Source organism: Lathamus discolor, chromosome 7, assembly GCF_037157495.1.
Source record: "Lathamus discolor isolate bLatDis1 chromosome 7, bLatDis1.hap1, whole genome shotgun sequence".
In the NCBI taxonomy this organism is placed as follows: domain Eukaryota; kingdom Metazoa; phylum Chordata; class Aves; order Psittaciformes; family Psittacidae; genus Lathamus; species Lathamus discolor.
In genome coordinates, this window is record NC_088890.1 from 1,390,824 (window position 1) to 1,415,794 (window position 24,971).

The 24,971-nt window shown below is 48.1% G+C and overlaps 1 protein-coding gene across 11 annotated transcripts in view; it reads left to right on the forward strand.

The window, feature by feature from the left end:
- The window catches only part of CHCHD6 (coiled-coil-helix-coiled-coil-helix domain containing 6), a 122,808-nt gene that overhangs the window by 54,551 nt on the left and 43,286 nt on the right, over nucleotides 1-24,971 (forward strand). For 9 of the 11 annotated variants that reach the window (XR_010614239.1, XR_010614240.1, XM_065687026.1 and 6 more), the window contains one exon: nucleotides 16,587-16,722. Coding sequence is in view for 8 of the 11 variants with exons in the window: in XM_065687026.1 (XP_065543098.1) it covers nucleotides 16,587-16,722 (136 nt within the window). In the remaining 3 variants the exon portion in view is untranslated. Of the gene's footprint in view, nucleotides 1-16,586; nucleotides 16,723-17,944; nucleotides 18,805-24,971 lie in introns of those variants that run through there. The other 2 variants (XR_010614241.1, XM_065687034.1) reach the window with 2 other exon arrangements.

The window sequence follows — 24,971 nt, forward strand, 5'->3', positions numbered from 1 at the left end:
CCTGTCAGGTATCCGGGGGGCTGAGGAGCTGCAAGAGTTGTAAGGCAGCACCTTCTTGTTCTGTGCCAAGCTTGACAGAGCTTACTATCAGGTTGTTAGATCTTCCAAGGGAGAATGAGGAAGAAGACACAGACTTAGTAACTGCTCCTGTTTAATGTGAGTTTTCCAGGGTTTTCAAGCTGGCAATGGAATGTGTTTCATCTGCTCAAACTTTGACCCAATGTGTTGAACCTTACACGTTGCAGGATGGGGCTAGTGCATGGGAGGAGGAAGAACAGCACCACTTATAGGGTTTTTTTTTGTCTGGGGAAGAAAAAGGTGAGCAGCCCTGTAAATTCCAATCGAAAGAGAGTTATAATTGTCTTGAATGTTTTCTTGAGTGGGTGTGATGGGTTTTCTGGCCTTTTTTATTGCCCTTGATACCATTAGCAGACCTTTAATCTTGCCTTTTTACCAAGAGCATATTTAGCGTCTCAATTCCTTTTGTGTTTGCCAGTACTGTTAGATAGCTTATTGTTCCACATGCACTAACAGCTGCCCAAGAAGAAATATTTTCTCTAATTCTTTAATATTAATGAGTCTAAAGCAATTACACTGTCAAGAGCAGCACTCGGATCTCAGTTGGGTAAACAGTTGGCCAACATGCAGTAAACTGGAGTAGCAACATATGTAGTCCAGTTGGGTCCAGTCCAGACTGTATGATACTTAATTGCAGAAATAGATAATATAGTAGTGATGAATATGTTAGTAGGGTGGGCAGTATATTGTGCTGTCTTTATTTAAAATCATATTTGGCTGCCAAAGCATCACATAACCTGTTGTAATTTCACATTTTTGTTTGGACAGTCAAGCAATAAGTTGCTAAAGAAGCCAAAACAAGGCAGCTAACACATTGTGAGCTTTTTCCTGCCATTTTCCATGGTAAAAATCGGAATTCTGGTTTTAAATAAAATCAAAGAAATCCATAAGACGTAAAGTTCTGATAGTCTTTGATCAGCTTTGTCTTGGATTTGCTTCTGCGGATGTGTGGTGAGTTGTTGGGAGCACACGTAGCAGTGTTTTATCCTTGTGGCTTTAGAAAGGAAGAGATTGGGACCTTGGTTTATGTTCTTTACTCGGTTTTACAGACTCGAACTAACCTATTTTTTATAGTAGTCTTAAGTTCTGATTCCTGAGGTTTCAGTTTCATTTGGTCTCTTCTGTTTCTTGTGGAGGTGGAGACTGGTAATGTAGGAAACTCAGGAATGCAACCATTCCTCGTAAAGATTAGTGGCCGAGACCAATGCAAATGCTAATGGTTCTTTCTTTCAAGAGCCAGAAAATGCGTTTATGGTCTTTTAGGATTTCCTTACCCTTTTCTTTGAGCCTTTATCATCTGCCAGTCCCTGGCTTCTGGCCTTACTGGAACTTACAAGGCTTTTCTATTTGGCAATATGAACTTGAGTCATCTATAACTACGTTGAAGAGCCATTGCTTTACCCCATCACTGCAGTGGATACCTCTCTTAAAGTAGTAGCAATGGTCCTTTTTGTAATCATTGCCTCGGTGTACAACGTGTTAAAGAGTGCACATGCCTCGCGTGTTGTGAGAAGGCTGACACAGGGTCAGGGAAACTTCCTTTGTACATTGGTGCTCGTGCTTCACTGGTAGGATTGGAAGCCTGCATGTTGTGAGGTCCTCTGGTTAGGCATTGTGCATTCAAGTCTTCCTACAGCCTGTTTATGGTAATAAATTACAAGATCCTGTGACTTCAGTAGAAGGAACAGTTTGCTGATCCTGTTCTGTGCTTTCTTCCCAGACACACAAGCACAGCGAGTGCTAAGGCGGGTAAGGCTGATGTACACAGACCTAGTAGCTTGGTTGGCAGGAATAAGCTGATACTCCAGCAAAATGACATGAACTGGAATAGAGTCAAACTATGAATGAAGCACAGGTCTGCCTGTTTCCAGTGCTGGACTACGACAGCTCCGGTAACGAAAGGAACCCAGGAGTGGCACTTTCTCCATTCACAGGGGAGAGGACATCACCTTCCCGTAGTGTCTCTTCCCTAGCTTATATTATCCCTGTTTGGCTGTGAAGTCTGACCTAGCCCTGGGTACTTGTGCCTTGTGAGACCAGTCTACCCTGTATGGGTTGTCTTCTGCTATGTGTATCAGCATGGCTGATGGAGGAAGAGGGGAATAGAGCTGGGGCTCTTTCCACAGCCTGTTTTCGGAGCCCATGTTGGAGCAGAGATAAGAAATAGCTGAAACAAAAACCCAGTGTTTTCTTGGCATTTATTGACTTGTGTAATTCCGTTATCAACACCTACGGCTCTGCACAAGCGGTCAAGCTTTCCATGGACTGTTTCCTCTCCTTAGTGATTATCAAGTGTTGCAGGGTTTAGGAATGTTGTACAAGCTTTCCACCAGTGACCCTTCACAGCGGGCTGGTAAGGTAGGTAGATAAACCTTCCTATTGCCTTTGTCTAGAAACAGAGGTGAGGTACTGAGTGCTGAGCTTCCTATTAAATCACTGGCACAGTCATTAGCTCTTGGGCTTTGATGCCTGCATGGCCTGATTGTGCAGTGGACTTTGTTCCTTGTCTCTTCACCTGAACCCAGCCTGCTTCTGCCTCCTTTGTTCTGGGCTCTGTCCAACCAGTTTCTTCCTCCCAGGAAGAAGATCCTAGCAACAACAAACCACTGAGCACAGCTTTCAGCACCTTCAGCAACTTGCCCTTGTTGCTTACACGCTGCGGTGAATTGGACGCACGCCATGGACATATTGTCTCAGTGATGTTGTCATAATTGGTGCATTATGATTTTTCTCTTTTGTTAACCAACAGAATGGAAGTCTGGGGACCTAGAACTTTTCCCCCTTCCTCCCCTGTTTAACAAACTGTGCACATCAGTAACCACCCACAAAGGAAGCGGCGTGTAAATAAAAAGCCAGTGCTCCCCGCCCTTCGCTTCGTTCCACATCCTTTTCTCAGTGTTCATAAAGCCATGACTCAGACTGGGTTTAGAGAAGACAACTTGCTAATCCCCTCCCTGCTACAGAGAATAAAATGGCATTTCATTCCAAGCTCTGCTAATGCGCTCGCTCCAGGGATAAAGCAGCACTCCCAAAAGGCACTGGCCAAACTTTTTTTTCCTGTTGCGTTGTCTTTGTCTTCTTTGGAGTGTTACATTTAGATTAGCTCCTGAGGATTAAATGTTATTACAGCCCCCGAATCTGTTAAGGGGAAGGAAAAAAAACCCATCAGTGAAGAGGTTATGGCTTAGTGCAGGCACTCCAGACTTATCCTCCAAACGCTGGGTTGGAAGCATTTGATTTAGTTCCTTTTGTGAAGGTTCTCTTATCGCGGTGCTGGGTTATTGCTGTAGCTGTTAAATTGGGATGCAGGGACTGGCTCGGGCAGGGTGTGACTCGCTCAAAGGGAAACCTGCAGGAGCGGGGTGAGGGGATTAGGGAGCTGTTAAAAGATAAAGTTGTTCTCAACCTGAGTTTCCCTCCGAGGTCTCCTGATGGTTTGCAGAGCTGCTGCTGAAGCTGCTCACCGGTGCCTGTGCTGCTTCGCCCGTTGTGCCAAGAGGACTGTTATCAAGGAGTGCATAAAGAACATCCGTATCTTATCCTGATAGACATCAGCCTTGAATCCGAGGCAGCTTTCCAATGCAGAGGCTGCCAATGAGATTTACTCCGCATGGGACTCAGTATCTAAGAGTTCCATTTAATGGTCCTAAGATCTTTAAACTTAATGGCCGTGAGTATCTAATGGTAGAGAAACTGGCACGTGGTAAGTGTCCTCTTGGGCTGAACGTGGAGAACCATGCTGACCCAGTGGGGATAGGGGGAAGAAGTTCATAAGTGGGCAGTCTGCTGGGAGCAGGGAATTTATGGCTTTCAATACTCATGGAAATGAAGCTTTTATTGAATCGTGCAGGATCTTACGAGGCTGATGCCCCCCAGTTAAGATGGCAGCGCTAAGTGGAACCCAGAGGCACTGCCTTGTCCTTTCCTCTTTTTTTCCTTGTTTGTGTAGATCTGGAAAGCTTATGGAATGACGTGGTGATATTTGAGTGCGTTACTACTGAAACCCACTATGAGGCCTCAGGTATTTCAGCAGAGGGCTGTGCCCTGGAGCCGAGCTCTGAAATAGCTGTTACGTGGACAGGCACGAAGCCCGAGGAGCAGGAGGGTGAAGACATCATAGTTTTCCAACAGGATTGCTCCGGGATTTCTCCTGTCATTCGATTAGATAAATGATTAATTCAGTGTTGAAATTAAAAGCCTCTGCAACAGGGATTTATGAGTTTTCAGGAATAAAAGACTGATTACTGCTGGGAGCTCATCCCCCACCTTATCTCAGCATAGTGATTAGAGCCTGCGATGAAGATCCCTTCACAACAAATGGTTTGGCTCCATCCCAGTCCCGTTCCTCCCTCAGTGCTTGGTTTCTGCAAGTTGCTCCTACTTCTGTCTGCGCTGAGCCTGTCTCGTGTAATGCTTAACCAAAGAGATGAGTTCTTAGTCAAAGCTTTGCTCGTGTTTATAAAGTCATCCTTAGTAGGAAATTGGAATGTCGCTGTAAGAGACCTCAAGGCGTTGAGTTTCCCCCGGGTTATTTCAAGTGAGGGTAAAACTGTGAATGGGTGAATTTTGACTTTGTCTCCTTTTACCGGATGTGAATTTTACTGATTATTCTTTTTTTTAAACCAAATTCTGAATCTTGAAAGCTGATTGGATTGTTATTCTTTGTCCAAGCCGCGGAATCTTCTTCCTGACTCTCAGTTCTTGGGGGTCACCAAGGTGCTGGCTCTACATAAGACTTACCTTTTGCCCAGTTGGTAAAATGATGCTCTCATCTCATGTTCACAGTGTTGTCTCTCCTCTCATGCGTGATGAGGGGTGACTAATGAATCAGTGCAATGAACTGAGGTTGCAGTTCTGTTAGTGCTGAGGAACCACTGTCAAATATTAATGTATCTCTTCAACACTGCAAGAGCATTTCTTCGGAGTACTTTGGTAGAACTTGGGAGTTTGTAATGTAAAATAAGACCTGAACAGCAAAGGAAGAGGTGCCAAAGACTCCGTGTGGTCTGTTAAAGGATGTTGCTATCGATTTTTACATGGAAAGCACTTGTATTCTGTAGTAATGTTGCCATTATAAACCCTTAGATCAGGGTTTGTTGGCAGGGCAGATCCAGATTGTTTTCCAAAGCAGGAATATTTGTGCAGCTGTTAAAACAAACCTCAGACATTCTTTGTGCATCACGGTACGTGAAATATTTCTGTTCGCAGCTCTTTATCATGGAGAATGCAGTGAAAATAGAAGCAGGTCTCTGCCCTCAGATTGGGTATTGCACATTCCAGTGTGTGCCCTGGTGGACGCGAGGTCTTCACGGTGGTTTATTGTGCATTTAGATACAGTGACAGATCTAAAGTCCAGAGCTTCTTTTGCCTTTGGTTCCCCTTCCCCTTGGCTTAAGTTGGATGTGCACAAGGCCGGGTTGGATGGGGCTTGGAGCGAGCTGCTCTAGTGGAAGGCGTCCCTGCGCATGGCAGGAGGTTGGACCTGGATGAGCTTTAAGATCCTTTCCAACCCAACCCATGCTGTGATTCTGTGCCATTGGGAAAGATATCATGAATATTAATGAATGACCCAGCTCAGCTGATCCCCACTGTGTTTTTGTGCCTCTGTCTTCCAGCGTGTGTGTTGGGTAGTGTGTTTGGGGCAGTGGCACAGGGTTGATTTGTCGAGGATTGAGGTTAGAGTCGTCTAGGGAAGCCTTCCAAAAGGAGCAGTGAATTAGAGATGTCAGAGGCAATAATGCCTGAGAAACCACTTGTTACCAGTGGATTAATGACTTGTTTGCTAATGAGCAGCCTCAGGCTAGGTTGAGGTAACACTGCAAACAATCTGGTCATTAGTTCAGTGGCAGCTGAGTTCCAGGGCAGCGCTGCTCTTTGGAGCAGTAATTGTGTTCCTGGTTCTGTGCACAGTGCCTTTGCTTACTGCTGAGTCAGTCTCCTCCTGGGGTGATGGAGGGATGACAGGAGGGACCAAAGGCAAGTATTAGAGGGGGAAAGGAGGGAAATAGTCTGTTCTGCAGGTCAGAGCTGCTGTACCTCCACCCTCTGAGGAAACATGGACCATGGCAGGATGCTGTGGAGACCTTCCGTCGCGGTGACCTCTGCAGTTGGGTGTTGGCTGATGAGAGATTGAGGTCCTTTCCTCCCGTATAAAGGGAGAGAAAACCCATCTCTGCCATCACACCAGGCTTTGATGCCTTAATTCATTTGGTGTAATTTCGGTGGCTCCTGAAGTTACTCTGGTGAAATACGGTTTTTAGGCTATTGGCACCCATCAGGGTCAAGTGATGCTTCTTGCATCCTGTCCTTCTATTTTCCACGTTAGAAGTGCCTCCTGTCTGGGACATACACACACCACAGCGGCCACAATCAGAGCTCATTTGGCCAAGAAAGTGGCATGAAGACTTGCTTGTTCAGGGATGAATATTGTTTCTTTGGAGAGAACCTGTCAGCGTTGTGCTGGCTGTGAGTGGCACTAACAGCACACGATGGAGCAGCCTTAAGTTGATCCAGGTCTCACTAACTCACCTGAGACATTTCATGTGCTCTTCTAACTTAAACCCATGTTATCTACATTACTTTCTGTGAGGGTGTTTTCACTTCTTGGAGGACTTCCTGAAATGCTGGTATTTAAAACCAAAGCCAAAAGTCCCAACCTGCCCCCAAACCAGCCTTCAAGGCTTTGTGCGTGCTCTTCGAAAGCACCATTATTGATGCTCTCAGGGGGGTGAGGAGCTCCTTAATGGGGATCTTGCTGAGTCAGTGCTTGGCAGATGGCTCGGCATGGTAAAAGGGGCACTCTGGGTTTGAAGATCAGGGCACGTGGGCAGAGGCAGGGGGGTTCTTTGCATAAGGTGAATGTTGAGTTTCAGATCCCACCTGAGCTTTAATGCTGCAGCTTTGTTCTCCTCCAGAGTGTGTTTCTGCGTCTGTAGCAGAGAGGTGGTCAGGGTTTCCTTTTAGAAGCATCACTCTGTTAGCAGCCTGACATCATTCCCAGGTCATCTCACACAGGAGAGCGTTACTGACCCTGTCCATCCCTGTGTCCTGTGGCTATATGCAATCAGCATATACCTGCTTCTGTTACCTTCTTTAGGATATATCTTGGGATGGGGTTTTATAGACCAACAGGATTGTCCCAGCAGGCAGTTCCCTGCTAAATCCCAGCCATTCATCATTACCACAGCCCATTCTTAGCGCCCGTGCTGTGTACATGCTGTAAGCTGCATGATTCCCTTTCTGACCCAAGATCTTAACCAGTTTTTAGATGCTGTTTTGTATCTGAAGGAAGAAAATCCCTATTCGGGTCACTTGTTGGGCTGTGTGTTGTTTTCACATTCAGTTATTGCTTGCTATATTGCTTTTCTGCCTTGTGGGAGCTGAGCCAGCTTCCTTTCTGATACAGAGAACTCCTTCCAGCAACAAGATTCTGACTCATTCCTGCTTGGCTTCCAGAGACCGTTTTGCTGCTAACTTTAGGCTCTTCATCTTTGCTAGTCAACTTTTAGTAGCTTGGCATCTCTGGAAAAGATGGTTCATGGCTTTGTGGGCAGGAGATCCATTTCTGTGAACTTCTGTGTCTCTTGGCAAGGGGAGGGAAAGGCAGTAGTTTTCCTTTCATCTTCCAAACTGGCAGTTTCTCACAACTCGGGATTCTACCATCATCATCAGTAAAGAAATTACATCCAAACGCACATCGGAATGATCCACTTGCGGGGAGAAGCCTCTCGTTATTCCAAACCACTTGCCATCTGCCGTGCAGAATGCTGATAGGAATCATTAGTTATTGCATTTGCAGGTTCAGCAGGATAGGGATCATTTCAGCTTATATGGGTTTATAGGTGGTTTTCATGTTGCTATGCTGCTGCTCCCCCAGAACTCATTACTACCCAGTGCCTGCAGCTCATGGGGTGCTAAGGAAGCCAGTTAAATTTGGTTGCAACTGCACTGGGCAAAGCACAACGAAGTCTTTTAGGGTGACCCATTGGTCAAATGGGGAATCAACAGGAGCGTGACCAGCAGGTCGAAGGAGGTGATCCTGCCCCTCTGCTCTGCTCTTGTGAGACCTCACCTGGAGCATTGTGTGCAGTTCTGGTGTCCTCAACACAAAAAGGACATGGAACTGCTGGAACAAGTCCAGAGGAGGCCACGAGGATGATCAGGGGCTGGAGCACCTCCCGTATGAAGACAGGCTGAGGAAGCTGGGGCTGTTCAGCCTGGAGAAGAGAAGGCTGCGTGGGGACCTCATAGCAGCCTTCCAGTACCTGAAGGGGGCCTATAGGGATGCTGGGGAGGGACTCTTCATCAGGGACTGCAGTGACAGGACAAGGGGTAACGGGTTCAAACTGAAACAGGGGAAGTTTAGATTGGATCTAAGGAGGAAGTTCTTTACTGTGAGGGTGGTGAGGCACTGGAATGGGTTGCCCAGGGAGGTTGTGAGTGCTCCATCCCTGGCAGTGTTCAAGGCCAGGTTGGATGAAGCCTTGTGTGGGATGGTTTAGTGTGAGGTGTCCCTGCCCATGGCAGGGGGGTTGGAACTGGATGATCTTGAGGTCCTTTCCAACCCAAACTGTTCTATGATTCTATGAATGACCACTTGTACGTGAGCATAAACCATGAAGGAGGACAAGGGAGTCTGTGATACATTGGAGTAAGACAAAGAGCTGCAAAGGGCACTGGATGGGGCACACAATTTGTTTCAGTTTCATCGCTGAGATGCAGATTGTTGTTGGACTTCCAAAATTAGAGATTGTTACAGAAAACTGCAAAATTCCGGTTATTTTCCACATCAGTCTCTGGGTTTTACCCTGGGTTTTGGGGTTGCTTTCCTGTTTGATGAAGAAAATGTGGTTGGGTCAGGCTGTTTTCTCTGACTGCAGCGCAGTGACACAAGTTGCTGACACTTGAGATTTGGATGTTGTGTTAACTTTTGTTCTCAGTAATAGAATCTAAATACTTATCTAGATACAGCAGAAGGTTTCAGAACAGCTTCTGCACATCCGTGATGGGAAGGAGAAGGAGGCATCAGTCCTGGCAAGGACAAGGGTGCACCGGGTGCATGAATTGCAGCGGGGGATTGCATGTTAGCTTCAAACAAGCTGTCAAACCAGGAACGGGGATTGGGAAGCACTTGAGTGACAAATTCCGTAGGATCATGGAGTCACACAGGAACTTACAGTACTTTATAAACACGCATTCATCAGGCACTCCCATGGAGAGGTAGGGTGAAAACAGGGTGACCTGTTATTGAAATGCAGCGGTCAAGGGGGAGAAAGAGGGAGGGGAGATAGTGCAGATGCTGCAGACAACATGACAAGGTGTACGGGAAGGGATAGAAAGAGAGGAACCCGATTGCTACAGCTGAGATTCGGAGGTAGTGCCCCTGTTCTCATGAAAATTGTCACCTTTTCTCTTAGTCCATCTTCTCTTGCTCCACACAATGTTACTTCTCCTCCTTCCACATCAGTGGCAGAGCCTGGTGAGCGGTGTTTTGAACACAGGAGGCTGATCAGAAAGACTTCCTTCCTGATCACATTAGTGTATCCTCCTGAGGCTCGCAGGTGGTTTACACTGGGCTGGGTTAGGTAGCTTAAATGTTACGGAATTTTGAGAAGGCATTTGAATAATCTGTTAGGCTTCTTCCATCTCTTTATTTCTGCTGCCAAACTGCTGCAAACAGGAAAGCTGGAGAGGGACTTTTTACAAGGGCATGTAATGACAGGCCAAGGGGAATGGCTTTAACCTGCCCAAGGGGAGACTGAGATGAGCTCTTAGGCAGAAGCTCTTCCCTGTGAAGGTGCTGAGGCGCTGGCACAGGGTGCCCAGAGAAGCTGTGGCTGCCCCATCCCTGGCAGTGCTCAAGGCCAGGTTGGACACAGGGGCTTGGAGCAAGCTGCTCCAGTGGAAGCGGTCCCTGTCCGTGGCAGGGGTTGGAGCTGGATGAGCTTTAAGGTCCCTTCCAACCCAAACCAGGCTGGGATTCCCTCTTTCTTTCGAGTCACGTTATCAAGCTGACATGCGGGATCAGGGCATCCCGTGGTTCTAATGGGGCCGTGGTGTTTGCTTTGTGACAGTGCAGCGCCCTGCAGCCTACGCTGGGAGTTGCCTTTCCTGAGTGTTTGTTCTGTGCTGATGAGTTTGTTGGATGTGAATGAAATGCTTCAATTGTGTTTAATTTTCTGCTGTAAATGTCAAGGATGCAGTAATGAGAGAGGATGGAACCTTCCTCTGTGCTGTGTATTGCAACTGTCTGGAGTTATTTTTCTGACATGTTAGAGAAGCCATCAGAGGCAACTGCCACCCAAGGGAGGATGCACTTTCACAGGTCAGTTAACCACTTACCAGTTTTAATATGTGTACAGTGCAGCATAGCAGCACACCACATTTATTGATGTGACCAAAGCATCACTGAGCTTTATCTGAAATGCATCTAAGTGCATATACAGACATGCTAACTAACTATATGCCACATCTCCAGGTCCTTCCTGATGTGCAGAAACTGCTGCTGTGTGCTCTGGGCGCTGCTCATAGCGCTGTCCCTGCACCTCACTGCCGACCTTTGAGGCTGTGGTGACGGGGGCACTGATGTGGTTTGCTCAGGTTAGCTCAGACACTGGTCTTAGGTAATGCAGCACAAAGCAGCTCCTCCAGTGGGGTTTTGCAGCCCACAGGAAATTCCAGGCTGCTGCCCCATTTAGGCTGCTGCTTGCAGCTGTATGCCGGAGCTTACCGCTGATGTGAGGGACCCTGGGTGGCTTTGGTTTTCACTTTGTGAGCAGAGGTATCACAGTGTCGAGGTTTAGGTACCAGTGGTCTCCATCGTAAGGTTTTTCTCAGCTTGAGTGGTTCCCAAAGGTAAAGGTAAAAAGAGGATCTTGCTCTTAACTCCACCCTGAGTTGCTGGTAAAGCCAAGTGATGCTGTGGTGCTCACTGTGGAGTTCATAGAATCAGAGAATAGTAAGGGCTGGAAAGGACCAAAGGATCATCCAGTTCCAACGCCCCTGCCATGATCAGGGACACCTCACACTAAACCATCCCACCCAAGGCTTCATCCAACCTGGCCTTGAACACTGCCAGGGGTGGAGCACTCACAACCTCCCTGGGCAACCCATTCCAGTGCCTCACCACCCTCACAGGAAAGAATTTCCTCCTTAGATCCAATCTAAACTTCCCCTGTTTCAGTTTGAACCCGTTACCCCTTGTCCTGTCACTGCAGTCCCTGATGAAGAGTCCCTCCCCAGCATCCCTATAGGCCCCCTTCAGGTACTGGAAGGCTGCTCTGAGGTCCCCACGCAGCTTCTCTTCTCCAGGCTGAACAGCCCCAACTTCCTCAGCCTGTCTTCATACGGGAGGTGCTCCAGCCCCTGATCATCCTCGTGGCCTCCTCTGGACTTGTTCCAGCAGTTCCATGTCCTTTTTATGCTGAGGACACCAGAACTGCACACAATGCTCCAGGTGAGGTCTCACAAGAGCAGAGCAGAGGGGCAGGATCACCTCCTTTGCCCTGCTGGTCACGCTCCTTTGATGCAGCCCAGGATCCGGTTGGTTTCTGGGCTGTGAGCGCACACTGCAGCCGGCTCATGTTCAGTTTCTCATCGACCAGCACCCCCAAGTCCTTCTCTGCAGGGCCGCTCTGAATCCCTTCTTTGCCCAGTCTGTAGCTGTGCCTGGGATTGCTCCGACCCCGAGTTACTGGTTTTACACTAGTCTGAAGAGCTGCCGGGTCCTAAAGCATTGGAGCTGTATTTCCACTTGCCTAGTCTGACTTCTCAGCTGGGTGGAAGGACCAGCAAATAGGGACACATTTTCCAGCTTTCCAGTACTGAGTCTGTAATTCTTCTTCCAAGAAGGGGACCTGCCAGCAGCGAGCAGCTCGTAACCATTGAGCTGTGTTTGAGACCTTCGAAGGGGTCTGCATCCTGGTGATGCTGCCTTAATCGCTCCTTGCAGTGAGCCGGTGTGTGGAAGCTGTGCTGCTGCTTGATTAATTGAGGGACATTTAGACCAGCGAGCGCAGAACTTATGATGGGAATTGTCAAAGAACCTTGCTTTCACCTCCCAGGCGCTTAGCGCTTCTTCCCGGGGTTTATGTCCATGTAGAAATGAGTTTGCCAAGACAAATGAATGCCGTTCTTGACTGGAGCAGCCGTTACCTGCCGCAATTGAACAGGTAGGAGAGGGTTAAGAAGAAAACCTCTTCTGAGCCTCTAGATTGGCCCTGACTAAGATGAATGTCTAATTCACTCCCAGCGTCCTTACTGCTGCCAGTAATAAAAAGCTTGCTTCACATATTCACCCCACTGCAGACGTTTCTCTTAAATTAAATATCAAGAGGACATATAATAGCACGATTCCACGCCAAGCCAATATTATCAGATTGATGTCAGCAGTGATAATAGAAGAAGGATAAGTTGATGAGATTTCATTTATTAAATAAAGTAAAGGGAATACGCAGTGATAGAGAGGATTTGGTAACTCTCGGCGTGTCAAAATGCAGCAAGATCATGCTCATTGTGTTTTACCTCAAGGGATAGCAGAGAGAAGGATGCCCTTTGCTTCATTTTAAGAAAATCTCTCCCTTCTGTTCCAGGCAAAGACCTGATTTAGATCCCTCCCTGGGAGGGGGAGAGGCAGATCCGAAATCATGGATTCCATGTGCATGTTCATTCCTTCCCGTTGAATGGTGGTGAGACAAAGGTTTCTTGCCCCACCGTCAGGGGCACTGATAATCAATTGCGTTTCTAGATCTTTCTCCCACCTTTCTTCCTTCAAGCAGATGAGAGGATGGGTTAAGACTTGAATCATTCATATTCTGTATGTCCTGCTATTACTTCCGAGGTATTGTCAGAGCTCATCTCCCATACGTCCCTGTCTAGGTATTGGCCTCGTCCCTCCCAGCCCTGCCTTTCTCTCTTGCCTTTTTCCTAGCTGCTATAAATGAGCCTCTCACATTTGTTTTAGTGATAGCAATTGCAATGTGTTTTACTTTAGGCAGAAACTACTTGTCTGCCTTACTTGGTGGTGGCATATTATGCTTAGAACTGACCCATATTCCAAGCCCATCCTGGTCTTCTGCTCTCCATGTATTCAAACCCCATCCCTGCTCCACCATGTTCCTTTCGCCCTCGCTGATTTAAGTAATAGCAATGAACCCCCTCAAGCAATGGGATGTTTGCCAGGGGCAGTGGAGTGTCCAGAAGAGGAGTGTTTCTAGAGGCTGGTTAGTGCCAACAGCCTTAAGCTGGGCTGAGGTTGAAGGGAGGTAACTGATGAAGGTCCTCTGGAAGTCCCTGTGCCATTGCTCTCTACAGACGTGTTTGTAGTTAGGTCCTGCTGGTCTCCATCACGTCTTTCGTGTTTAATTCCTCTTCCTATGTAAAGTAAATTCCTTTTCCAAGTAAAGCCAGACAACTCTAAGGTGTAACTGGTGTATAGGGCTGTAGTTCCCCCTGTGTGGAAGTGTTGCAACCTGAAGTTAAGAGACTTCATGTGAGCAGGAGAAGAGTAGTGATTGCTGTGCTGGGAGGAAAGCTCCTCAAGCAGTTTGCCACCAGAACAGTTCAGATCTCCCCCTTTTCAGTCACGATGGGTACCAGAACTCGCCTGCTGGAGGTGAGTAACGTGTGTACTCCTGGACTCCACAGGATGTGCTTCCTTACAGTGTGTCCTTTGGTTTCATCGATCACACCTGTATGGTGGGCACAGGGACAGTTACCTCCTGAGCAGCGCTAGCTTCCCACACCAAAGGAAAAAGTCATTCTCAGTGGGATTTATCTGGTTCTATTGAGTTTCCAGTTCACTTGTGAATGCACAAATACATTGGTTTGTGTAATTTGTATTGATAATCAGTGTAACCAACTTAGCGCTGTGTTGATTAGCTTCTCTAAATCTGTTTTAAGAAGCTGGGGCAATCGATGCACAACCACAGCTTGAGGTTTGGTTTTGAAGAAATAAAGGAGAATATTCTTGCTATGGGTCTGGGTACCCGGGACGCAGTAAATCCTCTCTGTGCTGTGGTTAGTGGCACGGGCAAACACTGATTTAGGTGCTCGCTGGGCAGCCCATGCCATTGCCTGCAGGGTGATCCCTCTGTTAGGCTTCAAGCAGCACTTGTGCTCCATTGCCCTTCCCTGGACCTGCTCCAGACTTTGCACTGCTCTGACCCTACAGGTGGGTCCTGGCTTTATATTTACTCTAGGCAGTGAAGACTGATGCTGTAGGAAAGATAGGGAAGGAAGAGACAAGAAAACCCCCCCAATTCGTATAGCTCTCTATGCTGACAATGGCAAGCATCCTTCTAGGTACTGGCGATGTTCGTACCACCCTCAGTTCAGATGAATGCAGGCTGTTCATGCTGTACCTTTTTGCTCTTCCAGCTCTCGGCATGAAAATGACAAAACGCCCTTCAGTTTAACATGGCTGAGTTTTAAAGAAAACCTTCATTTTAAAAGTCTTAACTTTTTCAATGAATTGAGGGATTTGGTGGTATTTCCTGACCCGGTATTGTTTGGTATCATCTCCACAGTCTCACTGATTTGATTAGAGTGATATTAAAGTTAGTGACAAAGTAAAATGCCAACATTATGAGTTTCTGAAGCTCTCCCTGGGTTCTTCCCTATTCCAAAATTTGAAGTTGGTTTTTTTTTCCTTTAGAATATGGATTTTTAGAGGCTTTAAATGCGATTTGCTTCAGAACACACAAATTAGAAATGCACACGGGCCTCTGGGGACCACGTATGGAAGAAGTTCCTTCTGAGAGCTGGAAGATTAGTGAAGAGGTGGAACGAGAAGTCTGTCTCATGTCTTTGGTGGCTTCTGATCTTTGGTGGCTCAGCACCTCCGAGAGTGGCTGTCACACTGATACTGATAAGTCCTTCCTCTGCCCACATATGCTGACAGTAAGAGCGGGGACTGAGAAGTATCGTTTGGAGTGTGTCTCAGCCAGACTGCGTTGAGGGAGCATCCAGGTTGCTGATGCGGAAAGGACAGAATGAGTTGGAAACTCATATCTGAGCTTTCCAAAAGCTTTTAGGAGATCTTTGTTTAATATTTCATGCTTCTTAGATATGTTTTACCTGAGAGTATGAGACATGCCCAGGAGCAAGTCCTGCTCCTGGTCCCAGCACAAGAGGCACATGGACCTGCTTGAGCGAGTCCAGAGGAGGCCACAGAGGTGCTGCAAGGGCTGGAATGGCTTGAACCTGCCCGAGGGGAGACTGAGATGAGCTCTTAGGCAGAAGCTCTTCCCTGTGAGGGTGCTGAGGCGCTGGCACAGGGTGCCCAGAGAAGCTGTGGCTGCCCCATCCCTGGCAGTGCTCAAGGCCAGGTTGGACAGAGGGGCTTGGAGCAAGCTGCTCCAGTGGAAGGGGTCCCTGCCCGTGGCAGGGGTTGGAGCTGGGTGAGCTTTAAGGTCCCTTCAACCCAAAGCACTCTGTGATTCAGTGTTTTCTCACTGCCTTGCTATGAAGCCCTTTTGCTGAATGAGGACCTGCTGTTGTGACTGTGGAAATGAATGTATCACATCATAGCGTTAACGCCTGCCTCAAGCATCAAGTGCCCCGGAAGGAAGAGGTGTGTTTGGTATTTAGGCACAGATCTCTCTAAGCATATTGGGGCAGAAAATGCAAGGAATTAAATGAATTTATGCTTTAGGAGGCAGTGTGTGAGGGTTACTACACCTAAACATATGTTCTCTTGTTGTCTGGTAAAACAATCCATGGCAATTGTGCTGCAAATTCCTGCAATTTGTGCCTGTCTGTGCAGCTGATGACACTGTGTTACTGTGTGTGTGCCATTGTTGCTGGGATTGTTTTACAATGACCTTCCCCTCTATTGGTACTGTTGCTGATGATGTGCCATATGTACACATGCACATTAGAGTATAAGAACATCATCCCTAATTGTTCTTGGGTAGCTGTCAACGCCATTTACGGGGTCTGAGTACTAATTGCTTCAGAAATACAAAGAAACAAGATACGTGCTCTTGCTCTTATTGTGGTTTTTCGAGTCACTGGGAGAATTGCAGTGCTTCCAACCATGCTGGAGGCTTTGAACTGCTTAAATAGATGAGAATTCAAGTGATCCAGGCAGCTTATTCAACAGGTCCGTTCAGGTCCTTGTCAGGCTGTTAGAGATCTCGCACAGGCCCAGCCAGGATTCCTGAGTTCTGCCAGAGATTCCCAGTGCGAGTTGGGAAAATCATTGAAGCTCTTGGAACTGTTTTCCTTTATTCTTCTTCCTGACTGCAGAGGGGAGGTGATGTTTTGCCTCGGGGTAGAACAGGCTTCCACACCAACCTCGAGACAGCGAGTTCCTTCTTCCTGCTGCAATTCTCAGCTGGAAGACTCTGTTGGTCATTGACCCACATTGGCGATTGCTGCTCCCACCAGTTTCTCTATTAGGATGAGGTGCCTTCAGCGCCAGATCAGTATGTGTGTCACTGGTAAAGTGGTAGTAAGTGGGTGGTAACTCCGCTTCACACATCTCTCTGCGCTTGTTTTCCCTGCAGGAGGAGGAACACGGATCCTGTCTGTGCAAGCCTCCAGGCTGAAATCCTGAAGTGCTACCAAGCAAACAAACGTGAAGTGCTCAAATGCTCCGAGCTGGCTAAGGAATACCGGCGCTGTGTTAGTGCAGCTCAGAAGGTAACAAAGGCTTCCCTGTTGGACTTGCTGGCTTTGCTCTCTTGTTTTGCATGGTGTTTTCTTCTCCGAAGTGTTTCTGAGAGCTGTGGTACCTGTTAGTCAAATTGCAACCTTCATAGGAGACACATTTTCCTTGGGATCCATTTTCCCACTTTCATTCCACGTTGCCCAGTTACACTGTGGTATGCCCCGGCTTCACTCCCATCAGTGGCTCCTGTTGTACTGAGCTGCCACCAAACCAGCGCCGCGGATGCTCCAGGGTTTCAAAGTGAGTCGCAGTGATTTTCCCAAGTTTTGCCTTTGTGAACGCTGTGAGCTGCAGGCAGTAGGCAGATCCCTTTTGCCGGTGTTGGCAGCATTTTAAACAGGCTCTAAGCATCCTCCTATTATGGGACTTTGCAGTTGGAGATCTTGCTGCTTTTTGTGCTGCATGAGGAAAGCTGCTTTACTGGGCAAAGCTGCTGTCAGGAGAATGGCACCCTCCTGAGAAGTGTTCATTTCGTGGGGGCAGCAAACCTTATGGCTCTTCCATCTGAGATGCAGAGCACTTGTGGATGCTGTAGGACAGTGGCTGCTCCGTACCTTGGAAGGATTTCTGGCTATTGAAACAAGTGGAGAATAAAGTAAAAATGAAGTGTTTCAACCTTAAAACTAGGATATGGTCTTGGGAAAAGCGAGTGGTTAGACGTAAGCTGCTGCTTGGGATATCTGCAGTGTGTAGGATGCGGTTTCCCGTGTGAGAATTCAGTGGGTCGGGTCGATCTCAAGGTAGGTTGCCCATAGAAGTGAAAAGGTGCTGAGACTGTATTAAGGTGGATTTGGGATGGAGTCTTCTGGGAATAGAACACTGAGACTCCTCTCCTGGGATTGCTAATGGAAAGGATGGGGGAGAGGTGGAGAGGTGGAGATTTCATAGCAGCAGTCTTTCTCTGTCGCATTAGCATTGTGAAGGGAAGCTGTATGCCTGATTTAAGTATAACATGAAACAAGCTGCCAGCCGGCTCCCAGAAGCAGCCCGACAGAAGGAGATGGGGAAATTGTCAGGATATATTAGACCAAATGTTGTTGCTAGTCCTGGTGGAATTTTTTTCCTTCCTGTTTACAAAGAAGGTCTTTGTATGTCTGCAAATCAGCAAGGTTAAAGCTGCCAGGGAAAGGGCTTTTCTCTGATATCTTCAGCGTCCCCAGCTCCCAAAACATGTGGTTTCTTTTCCTTCCTCAGCTTTAACGTGGTGCCTGTGCTGCACAATCCATGTCCTCGGTCGCCGTGCGCAGTGTTTGCGCATCCTCTGCCAGCCCCCGTTACCTGATGCTTCCTCCTTCCCTCCTGTAAATCAGGCTCGTAGCCTTTCCACTCGAGTATATCTTTAGCAAATGCATTTACCAATACATCTTTATTGCATGCGGTGCGGGCGGAATGTGATTACCAAAGAAGACAGATTGCATTAAACTTCAGCATATTTGCAAGCTGCGGCTCCAACCCGCCGGAGAAAGGGGCTGGGATGCTGCCAGCCCGGAGCCCAGCCCCGCGCTATGGGAGAGAGAACTGGGAGCTGAATGACTGGTAACAGCAGAGGGCAGTGGAAGATGCTGTTAACTTGGATGGTTGTGGATGGGAGGGTGGTGGGGTTTTTGGAAGGGTTTCTTCCTAAATCAGGCCCTGGGGCTTGTCTTGGTTGCCGGCGTGCTCAGTGAACTTGGGAATTTTATTTCCCACTGTTATAGTAACTTCCTGGAAGGAGCAATGCATTGGACGTTAACTTGTGGAGGATGACAGTGTGGCAGGAGATCCCTTTTCCATGTTCCAAGAAGGCATGAGAGAGACTAAGGAAGAGGTAACTAAACCTTGCAGCCAGATACAGGCTTTGCAAGAACACATTCCAACAAAACCCATGTAACGCAGTACGTCCGTGTCATTCCCTTTGGCCCAGGACAGCTCGATTCACCTCCCTCCTCTGACTCCCGAGATATGTGTAGCGGTCGCAAGCTGTTGGGTTTGTTCAGAAGGATTAAAACTCCCTTCTCCCTTCTCTTTTTAAGCTGTTATTTTCCTTTAAGTTTAAATTAGCATCTTCTGCCAAATGGCTTTGTCTCGCGCGTTCCTCGCTCAGGAAATGCAGGTTGGAGGAATGCTGGAAAGAGAGGCCAGAATCTCTTATTTCTTGGGTACTTTTCCCCTTTATTGCTTAAGCAGCCCGCGTTTCCCAGCGCAGGAGGTTGCAATCAAAGCTGGATGTGTGACTCCAGCTCCCTTGAACGCTGGTGATTTGTTGTGCTGCTTTTTACTAAGGATTTCATAAGGCTTGGTGAATATTCTTTAATGAAGCATCTGGTTCTCTGCAAGTTCCTTTTGATGGCTGGTAAAAACGTCTCCAGGGCATGGTATACATTAGGCTGAGAGAAAGCAAGCTCTAGATTTCTAGACTGAAAATTACAGCTTACGCTGGATGAGAATAATTCTTCGCATCTTCCCCCTGACTGTGTCGGCTTGAGACTGTTCCTTTGGGCACTGGTTTCCCTTTGCCTGTTGCTGTGCACGTCTCCAAGACAGAAGCTGAGATGCTCCCTCAGTTACTTCTGCCCCACGGACAAATATATCAGCTCATCATTTAATGTGGTTTGAAATGTATTTTCTCCTCACTTCCTGCACAGGCTCTCAGTGGCACAGGTTACTTTACTGTAGCATATGGTGGGGATATGGCTAATGTTACCTATTGTGAATATCTGCTGGCCCTTAGGGTGCCTTTTGTAGTCAAAGGAGAGAAATAGGCACTGTTAGAGCATGGTGCGTCTGATTCTAAAACAGTCACCCGAAACAGGTCCACTCGATTGCCATCCACATGTGAGTATTTCTCTCTTCTGCTTGGGAGGCACATCCAGACCAGAAAGATAATCCTAAAATCCCAGATTGGTTCATGTTGGAAAGGACCTTAAAGCTCATCCTGTTCCAACCCTCTGCTGCGGGCAGGGACCCCTTCCACTGGAGCAGCTTGCTCCATGCCCCTGTGTCCAACCTGGCCTTGAACACTGGGGCAGCCACAGCTTCTCCGAGCACTCCCTGTAGTGGGATGTTCTTAAGGGTTATGGGAGCAGGATCCTGCTCTGATTGTCCACCCTTGTAGCTAGAACAGTTTCAATTTGCCCTGTTGAAACCTGCCCACTGACCTTGCCATTGACACCATCGCCAGTGGGAAGTTGTGGTTGTGTCACCATGGGCTGGTGGCAGCAGCATCAGTCCACTCAGGCTCCTGAGTTCCTTGCCGTGGCCTGTGCTTTGCTCCGAGAAGCTTTCGGACTTCAGAGTACGTTACTGTGATGTCTCCTGTTTAATGTGGGAGTGCTTTGTCTGTATTGGTGGTCTGTTTTCATGGCTCTGCACAACTGCAGCTCCTGCATCAAAACCGCTGGCTATAAATGCAATAAAAGCTGGGATAATGGGGCAGCTGTGGGAGATGTGTTAGCATTGCCTGCAGTTTCTCGACCGCAGGTTTCACCAAGAGCTACTGCTGCCCTCAGGTAATGAGAATTGGACATTGCTGCTGCTGTCGGCCCAACGAGGAGAAGGTATGGAAGGGAAAGGACAGTGGGCACTGGGAATCTCTGTCATTTCTGACCCGGAGTCCAGATGCAAAGGAAAACCAAATGATGATGTTTTCAAGTCTGACTCCTGTTAGGGAATTGCTTCCCTGCCCATCTGCACTCACGTCCGAGCTTCTCGGAGTATCCGTGGCCCATCCTGCTTCCCTTACGCCCTGTTCACACCAGGCGGCAAAGCTGCATTTCCATGGGATTTTGCTAGGTTAATTTGTTCCATAATTGCTGGTTCTACCAGGGCATCTCCCACCAGCTGCCGCTGGGAAAACGCAGCCCCTGGTGACCGTGTATTGACGTGATTTGAGAGTTCAGACAAACCCGCTTCTTGCAGCTGCGTGTAGGAAGCTGTGTTAGTGAGGAGCGTTATCCCTGTCTTTCCCAGTGCTCTCGTACTGTCTCTGGGTGCCTGTCATTCACACAAGGACCAAGGTGCAGTGTCTGTGCTCCTGGCCAAACCGAGCTATGAAGAGCTGCAGACTCAGACACGTGTATTCCCTTGTCGGTAGGAGCTGAGTACATGGAGCTAGGAGCATTCATAAGTCTGTGCTCTTCCTCCTCTCTTCTGCGTCCTGCTGCTCGCGAGTATTGCTAACAAAGGTGCTTCTGTCACGGCTTTAGGGCCTGCATAAGGAAATGACAATGCAATGAACTGGTGAGTGAGTTTATGGTACAGCAGCTCTGTCTATGAACAGTCTGGGTGTGTAATGGAAGTGCAGGGAAGGCTGGCGCTCTGCGAGTCACTCTTCTATGCAAACACCCTTCATTTACTGGGTTCCAGCAGAGGTAGACTTCTAACATACCCCTGACTCAACTGCATTCTCCTTTGCCCTTGGCTGCAGTAAAAGGAATGTGGTCCATTTACTGCGCTTCCTTTTCCAAGTGATCCCTGTGAAAGCCCAGGTCCTGTTTGGCACCCACCCCGGAGCACTGCCGCTCGGCTGGAAGTTCCTCTGTAACCTCTGGGCGGTGATGACCTGGATTGCTGAGGAGATGCCAGAGGCGGTCCTGCAGTGTCCCATCCCGATGGAGCGGGGTCGCTGAAGCATTTTGGATCCTGCTGAAGCGTGGCCTGGAGGGAGCTGGCATTTCCTCTATCTGAATCGCTCTCTGCTTAAGTGAGGAGGTTCCGGGTGCCATGGGCTGCGCTGCAGGTATCTCTCATCATTCTGCATCATTAGGCTCTTGTTAAAGAGCTGCTTCCATTCTGATGGATTGCAAAATGCTTCATAGATTCGTGTGCTTATTGGGTAGAGAGGAGCAGTCCATGTGTGTGGCTAGGGAAAGAAAGTTTTGGCCATGGCTGTGCTTGAGGAGCACCAGGATTTCTCCTCCCCTGGGATTCTGCAGAGGTAGATCTTAGTTGTTGAAGTCTCATTGAGGAGATATAAATGCATCACATGTTACGCTACTTGAAATGCACTATATGTAACTGGGAAGGCTTTAGGGTTGTTTGACCTTTCTGAAGCTCAGATTTGTCATTAGATACATCTGTATTCCATGTCTGGAGGATGATGTGCCAGCCACCTTCATGCATATATACTCCTGCCCTGCCTTCCATCGCGCAGTCCTTCCTCAAGGCAAACCTACCTGTAAAGCGGTTCCCTCGCCTTCTCTCTAAAGTGAATTCTCTCTTATTTAATCTTTCTCTCTTCCAACCTTTATTTGTGCAAATGCTGTGGTGATAACGCTGCTGGAGGAGTTTATGACTCAATAACCGTCCCCACAAGGGAGCTGGTTGGTGGAGAGGCCCCAAGCTGCAGGCAGCTGCTGTTTAGTTGTAAACACGGAGGAGAGCAGCAGTGGATGAGCTGTACCTATGCACACCCCAACCTGCTGCTTGCAAAGGTGACAAAGGGTCCTTATTTCGCTTCTAATTACGCAGGGTGGAAGCAGTTGTTAGGTTGATTTCCAAGGGAGCAGTTCTTGCTTCTGGGGAGCTTGGGGTCTACCCAGAGCACTGCATACCCTCAGGAGTTCATCGGTGAATAACTCAAACCATGGAGCTGCCTGGAAGGGTGCAAACCACCACCTGGATGAATGAGCCATGTCCCACAGTATGATGCTGCTGCCTGTCCCTGGTACTTGTGAAACTGGAGGCCTGAGCTCTCTATTTGCTGTGTGTTTCAGCACATCCCAAAGCCCTCATGTCCCCCACAGCCTGGTGGGTCATCAGCACTCAATAACCCAGGCCAACCAGTTCTTCTCTGTGCTGTTTGCAGTCCACACAAAGCCCAAACGTGGCACCTCCTGGAGTTCATCCTTTTAGAAGAGAACAAAGGCATAAATAAGCTTTACATTTCTTTGCTCACTTGGCTGTGCCCAGGACTCCTCTTCCATAGTTCTTTAGTCCATGCCCTGCATCATCTTCTCCTCTCAAGTTCTTGTGTCCATTGCCTGGGCTGGAAGGAGGATGGAGAACTTCTGGCCCCATTTATCTTCTCACAGCCAGCCTGGTTGTAACAGTTCCATGCACAGCCCATGTGCTCTTAGTTTTGGTTTTCTGGGGGTTTGGGTTGGGTTTTTGACTCCGCTAGAGTGAATCAGAGTTGCTTTTGGGTCTAATTCTCTCTTGATGGTTCTGATCTCAGATACACTACAGGTAAAGAGGGAAGGAAGTCAGAACATTACAATTTCTGAAGTTGAGCTATTTGGTGTTTGTTACTTGTACTGTGCTACAGTCCTGCTTGTTTGAAAGCTTATTTTGCCTGAACCAGTTTAAAATCAATCCACTCCTTTTTCTATGACACAAATACAATCACAGCTCCGCAGTGAGGAGCAAGAACCGTACCTGGCTCCATGCTGGGATGCGGCCTTCGAGTGGATGAATCAGAAAAGGCTCATTTGAAGCCACGTATCAAAACTTCAAGCAAAGTAGGGCCGAGCACTCTCGGGAATGTGTTTCTCTGCTGCCTTGTGGGGTTTTTCTTTGTCTTTTAAAAATCACTTCTCTGTAGGCTTGAATGAACAGGACCTGCATGGATCTACTGTACCTAACAGGTTCCTCTAGTTCCATGCTGTCTGTATTGTGCGTTAAGCAGCGTTTTCCTGGGAGCTGCAGCCTGAATTCAGTCAGGCTTATCTAGTATGGGAGACAGTTGCTTGGGGGTGAGGGAGTGTTGTGATACATCACGCTGCTTTCACGCCAGATTCCTTCACACAAGATTTGTAGCACTGTGCTGGCAAGTTGGGAGTGGAAATTGGGCCTCGGATTAATTCCCGGAGACTGATGACCAAGCACTCTTGGGCAGAAAGAAGTTGATTTCCAATTTTTAAACGATGTGTTTTGCTGCTGAAGTTAGATTGAACCAGATCCACCGAAATTGCTGTCGATAGCAACTGCTGGTTGGAAGCATAAGGTCAGTGGTCAAATGCCTGCAGACTCCCGAGAAGTTCCAAAGTAGCCCTGACTTCCATAACTTCCGTGCTAACATTAGAGCCATTCCCTGACAACTTGGCTATAACTTGGGGAATTACATCAGTGATGCCAAAGCCTTCGTGACAAACTGGGGGAACCAGAGATTTGTGATGCTGCTCGCTGGTCGTGCTCTGTGCAGGATGGCCTCCCGCCGCATGCACTGTGCAGTTGCCACGCTCCATCCATCAGCTGGATTTGTTAGCAGGTCCTGGGGCCGAATACCTTGAGGACTAATGGGATTTGAAGCCTTCACCAATCAGCTCAATGTGCCTGTGTAGCATGTGCAGGGGTTATTCTGGTGGCATTGGTCCCGAGCCGGTGGAAGAGTTACTACCAAGCGAGCAAGGCTGCTCTAACTAATCCTTCTCTGCCCTGCCAAACCTGGGACGTTAGTGAATGATGGATGAGCCCTGCTATTAGTAGGAAGCCATCAGGGCTATGGCATGTTGGAGGAGAAGGCGGAAGTCCTGCTTGGACAGAGCCTCTCTGTCCGAGACTGTGGAGCATTCATCTGTTACAACATCCAACCTTTGTTAGGTTGGTGGCTGCATCGTGCCTGTGTTAATTGTTCATGGGCTTCACCCCTCTGTGACACTGTCTGCCCAACAGGCCGCCTTGTCTGCGGAGATTTCCTAGTGCACTTGTGATGCTTCCAAAGCAATTTAAAGCTGTCAGTCCTGGCTAGACTTTTTGAAGCCTGTTGAAGGAGCCTTGCTGGATGCCAGTGCTTCAGCTCTAGGAACAAGACACGTTGAAGATACAGTGATCTGAATATAGTGCCGGTTCGCTCTGCTCTGCTGCTTTCATCTGCTGGCAAGAAGCTTGCATTTGGTTTTAACATCTTCTTTGGTTAGAGGCCTGTAAGAGCTGGTGAAAGGCTCTGAGAGACCTCTGCACCCACAGAAGCTGTCCGGAAAGCCAGCACTTGCTCTAGTTAGCGTTTGCTATCTTTGTCGTGTGAGGAAGGAGGTAGTGAAGCCTTGAGCTCGTCTGGTGCTGCAGTGTCTGAGGTGGGGAAGCTGCTGCTCTGCTGTGTGCATCCAGAAATGCAGCAGGATTGTTGTGACAGCGTGTTCACCCTCCGTCCCTGCTGAATGCCTGTTTGCCCCGGGGGAAGTGGGTTTTGGGACCAGTCAACCTGCAGCTCTGACTTGGTCTAATAAGGTACAGTGGGTAGGGTTTAAAGGTCGTTTTGCAAACAGCTGGTTCCTTGCATGTATTAGGAGGGGAACGATCATGA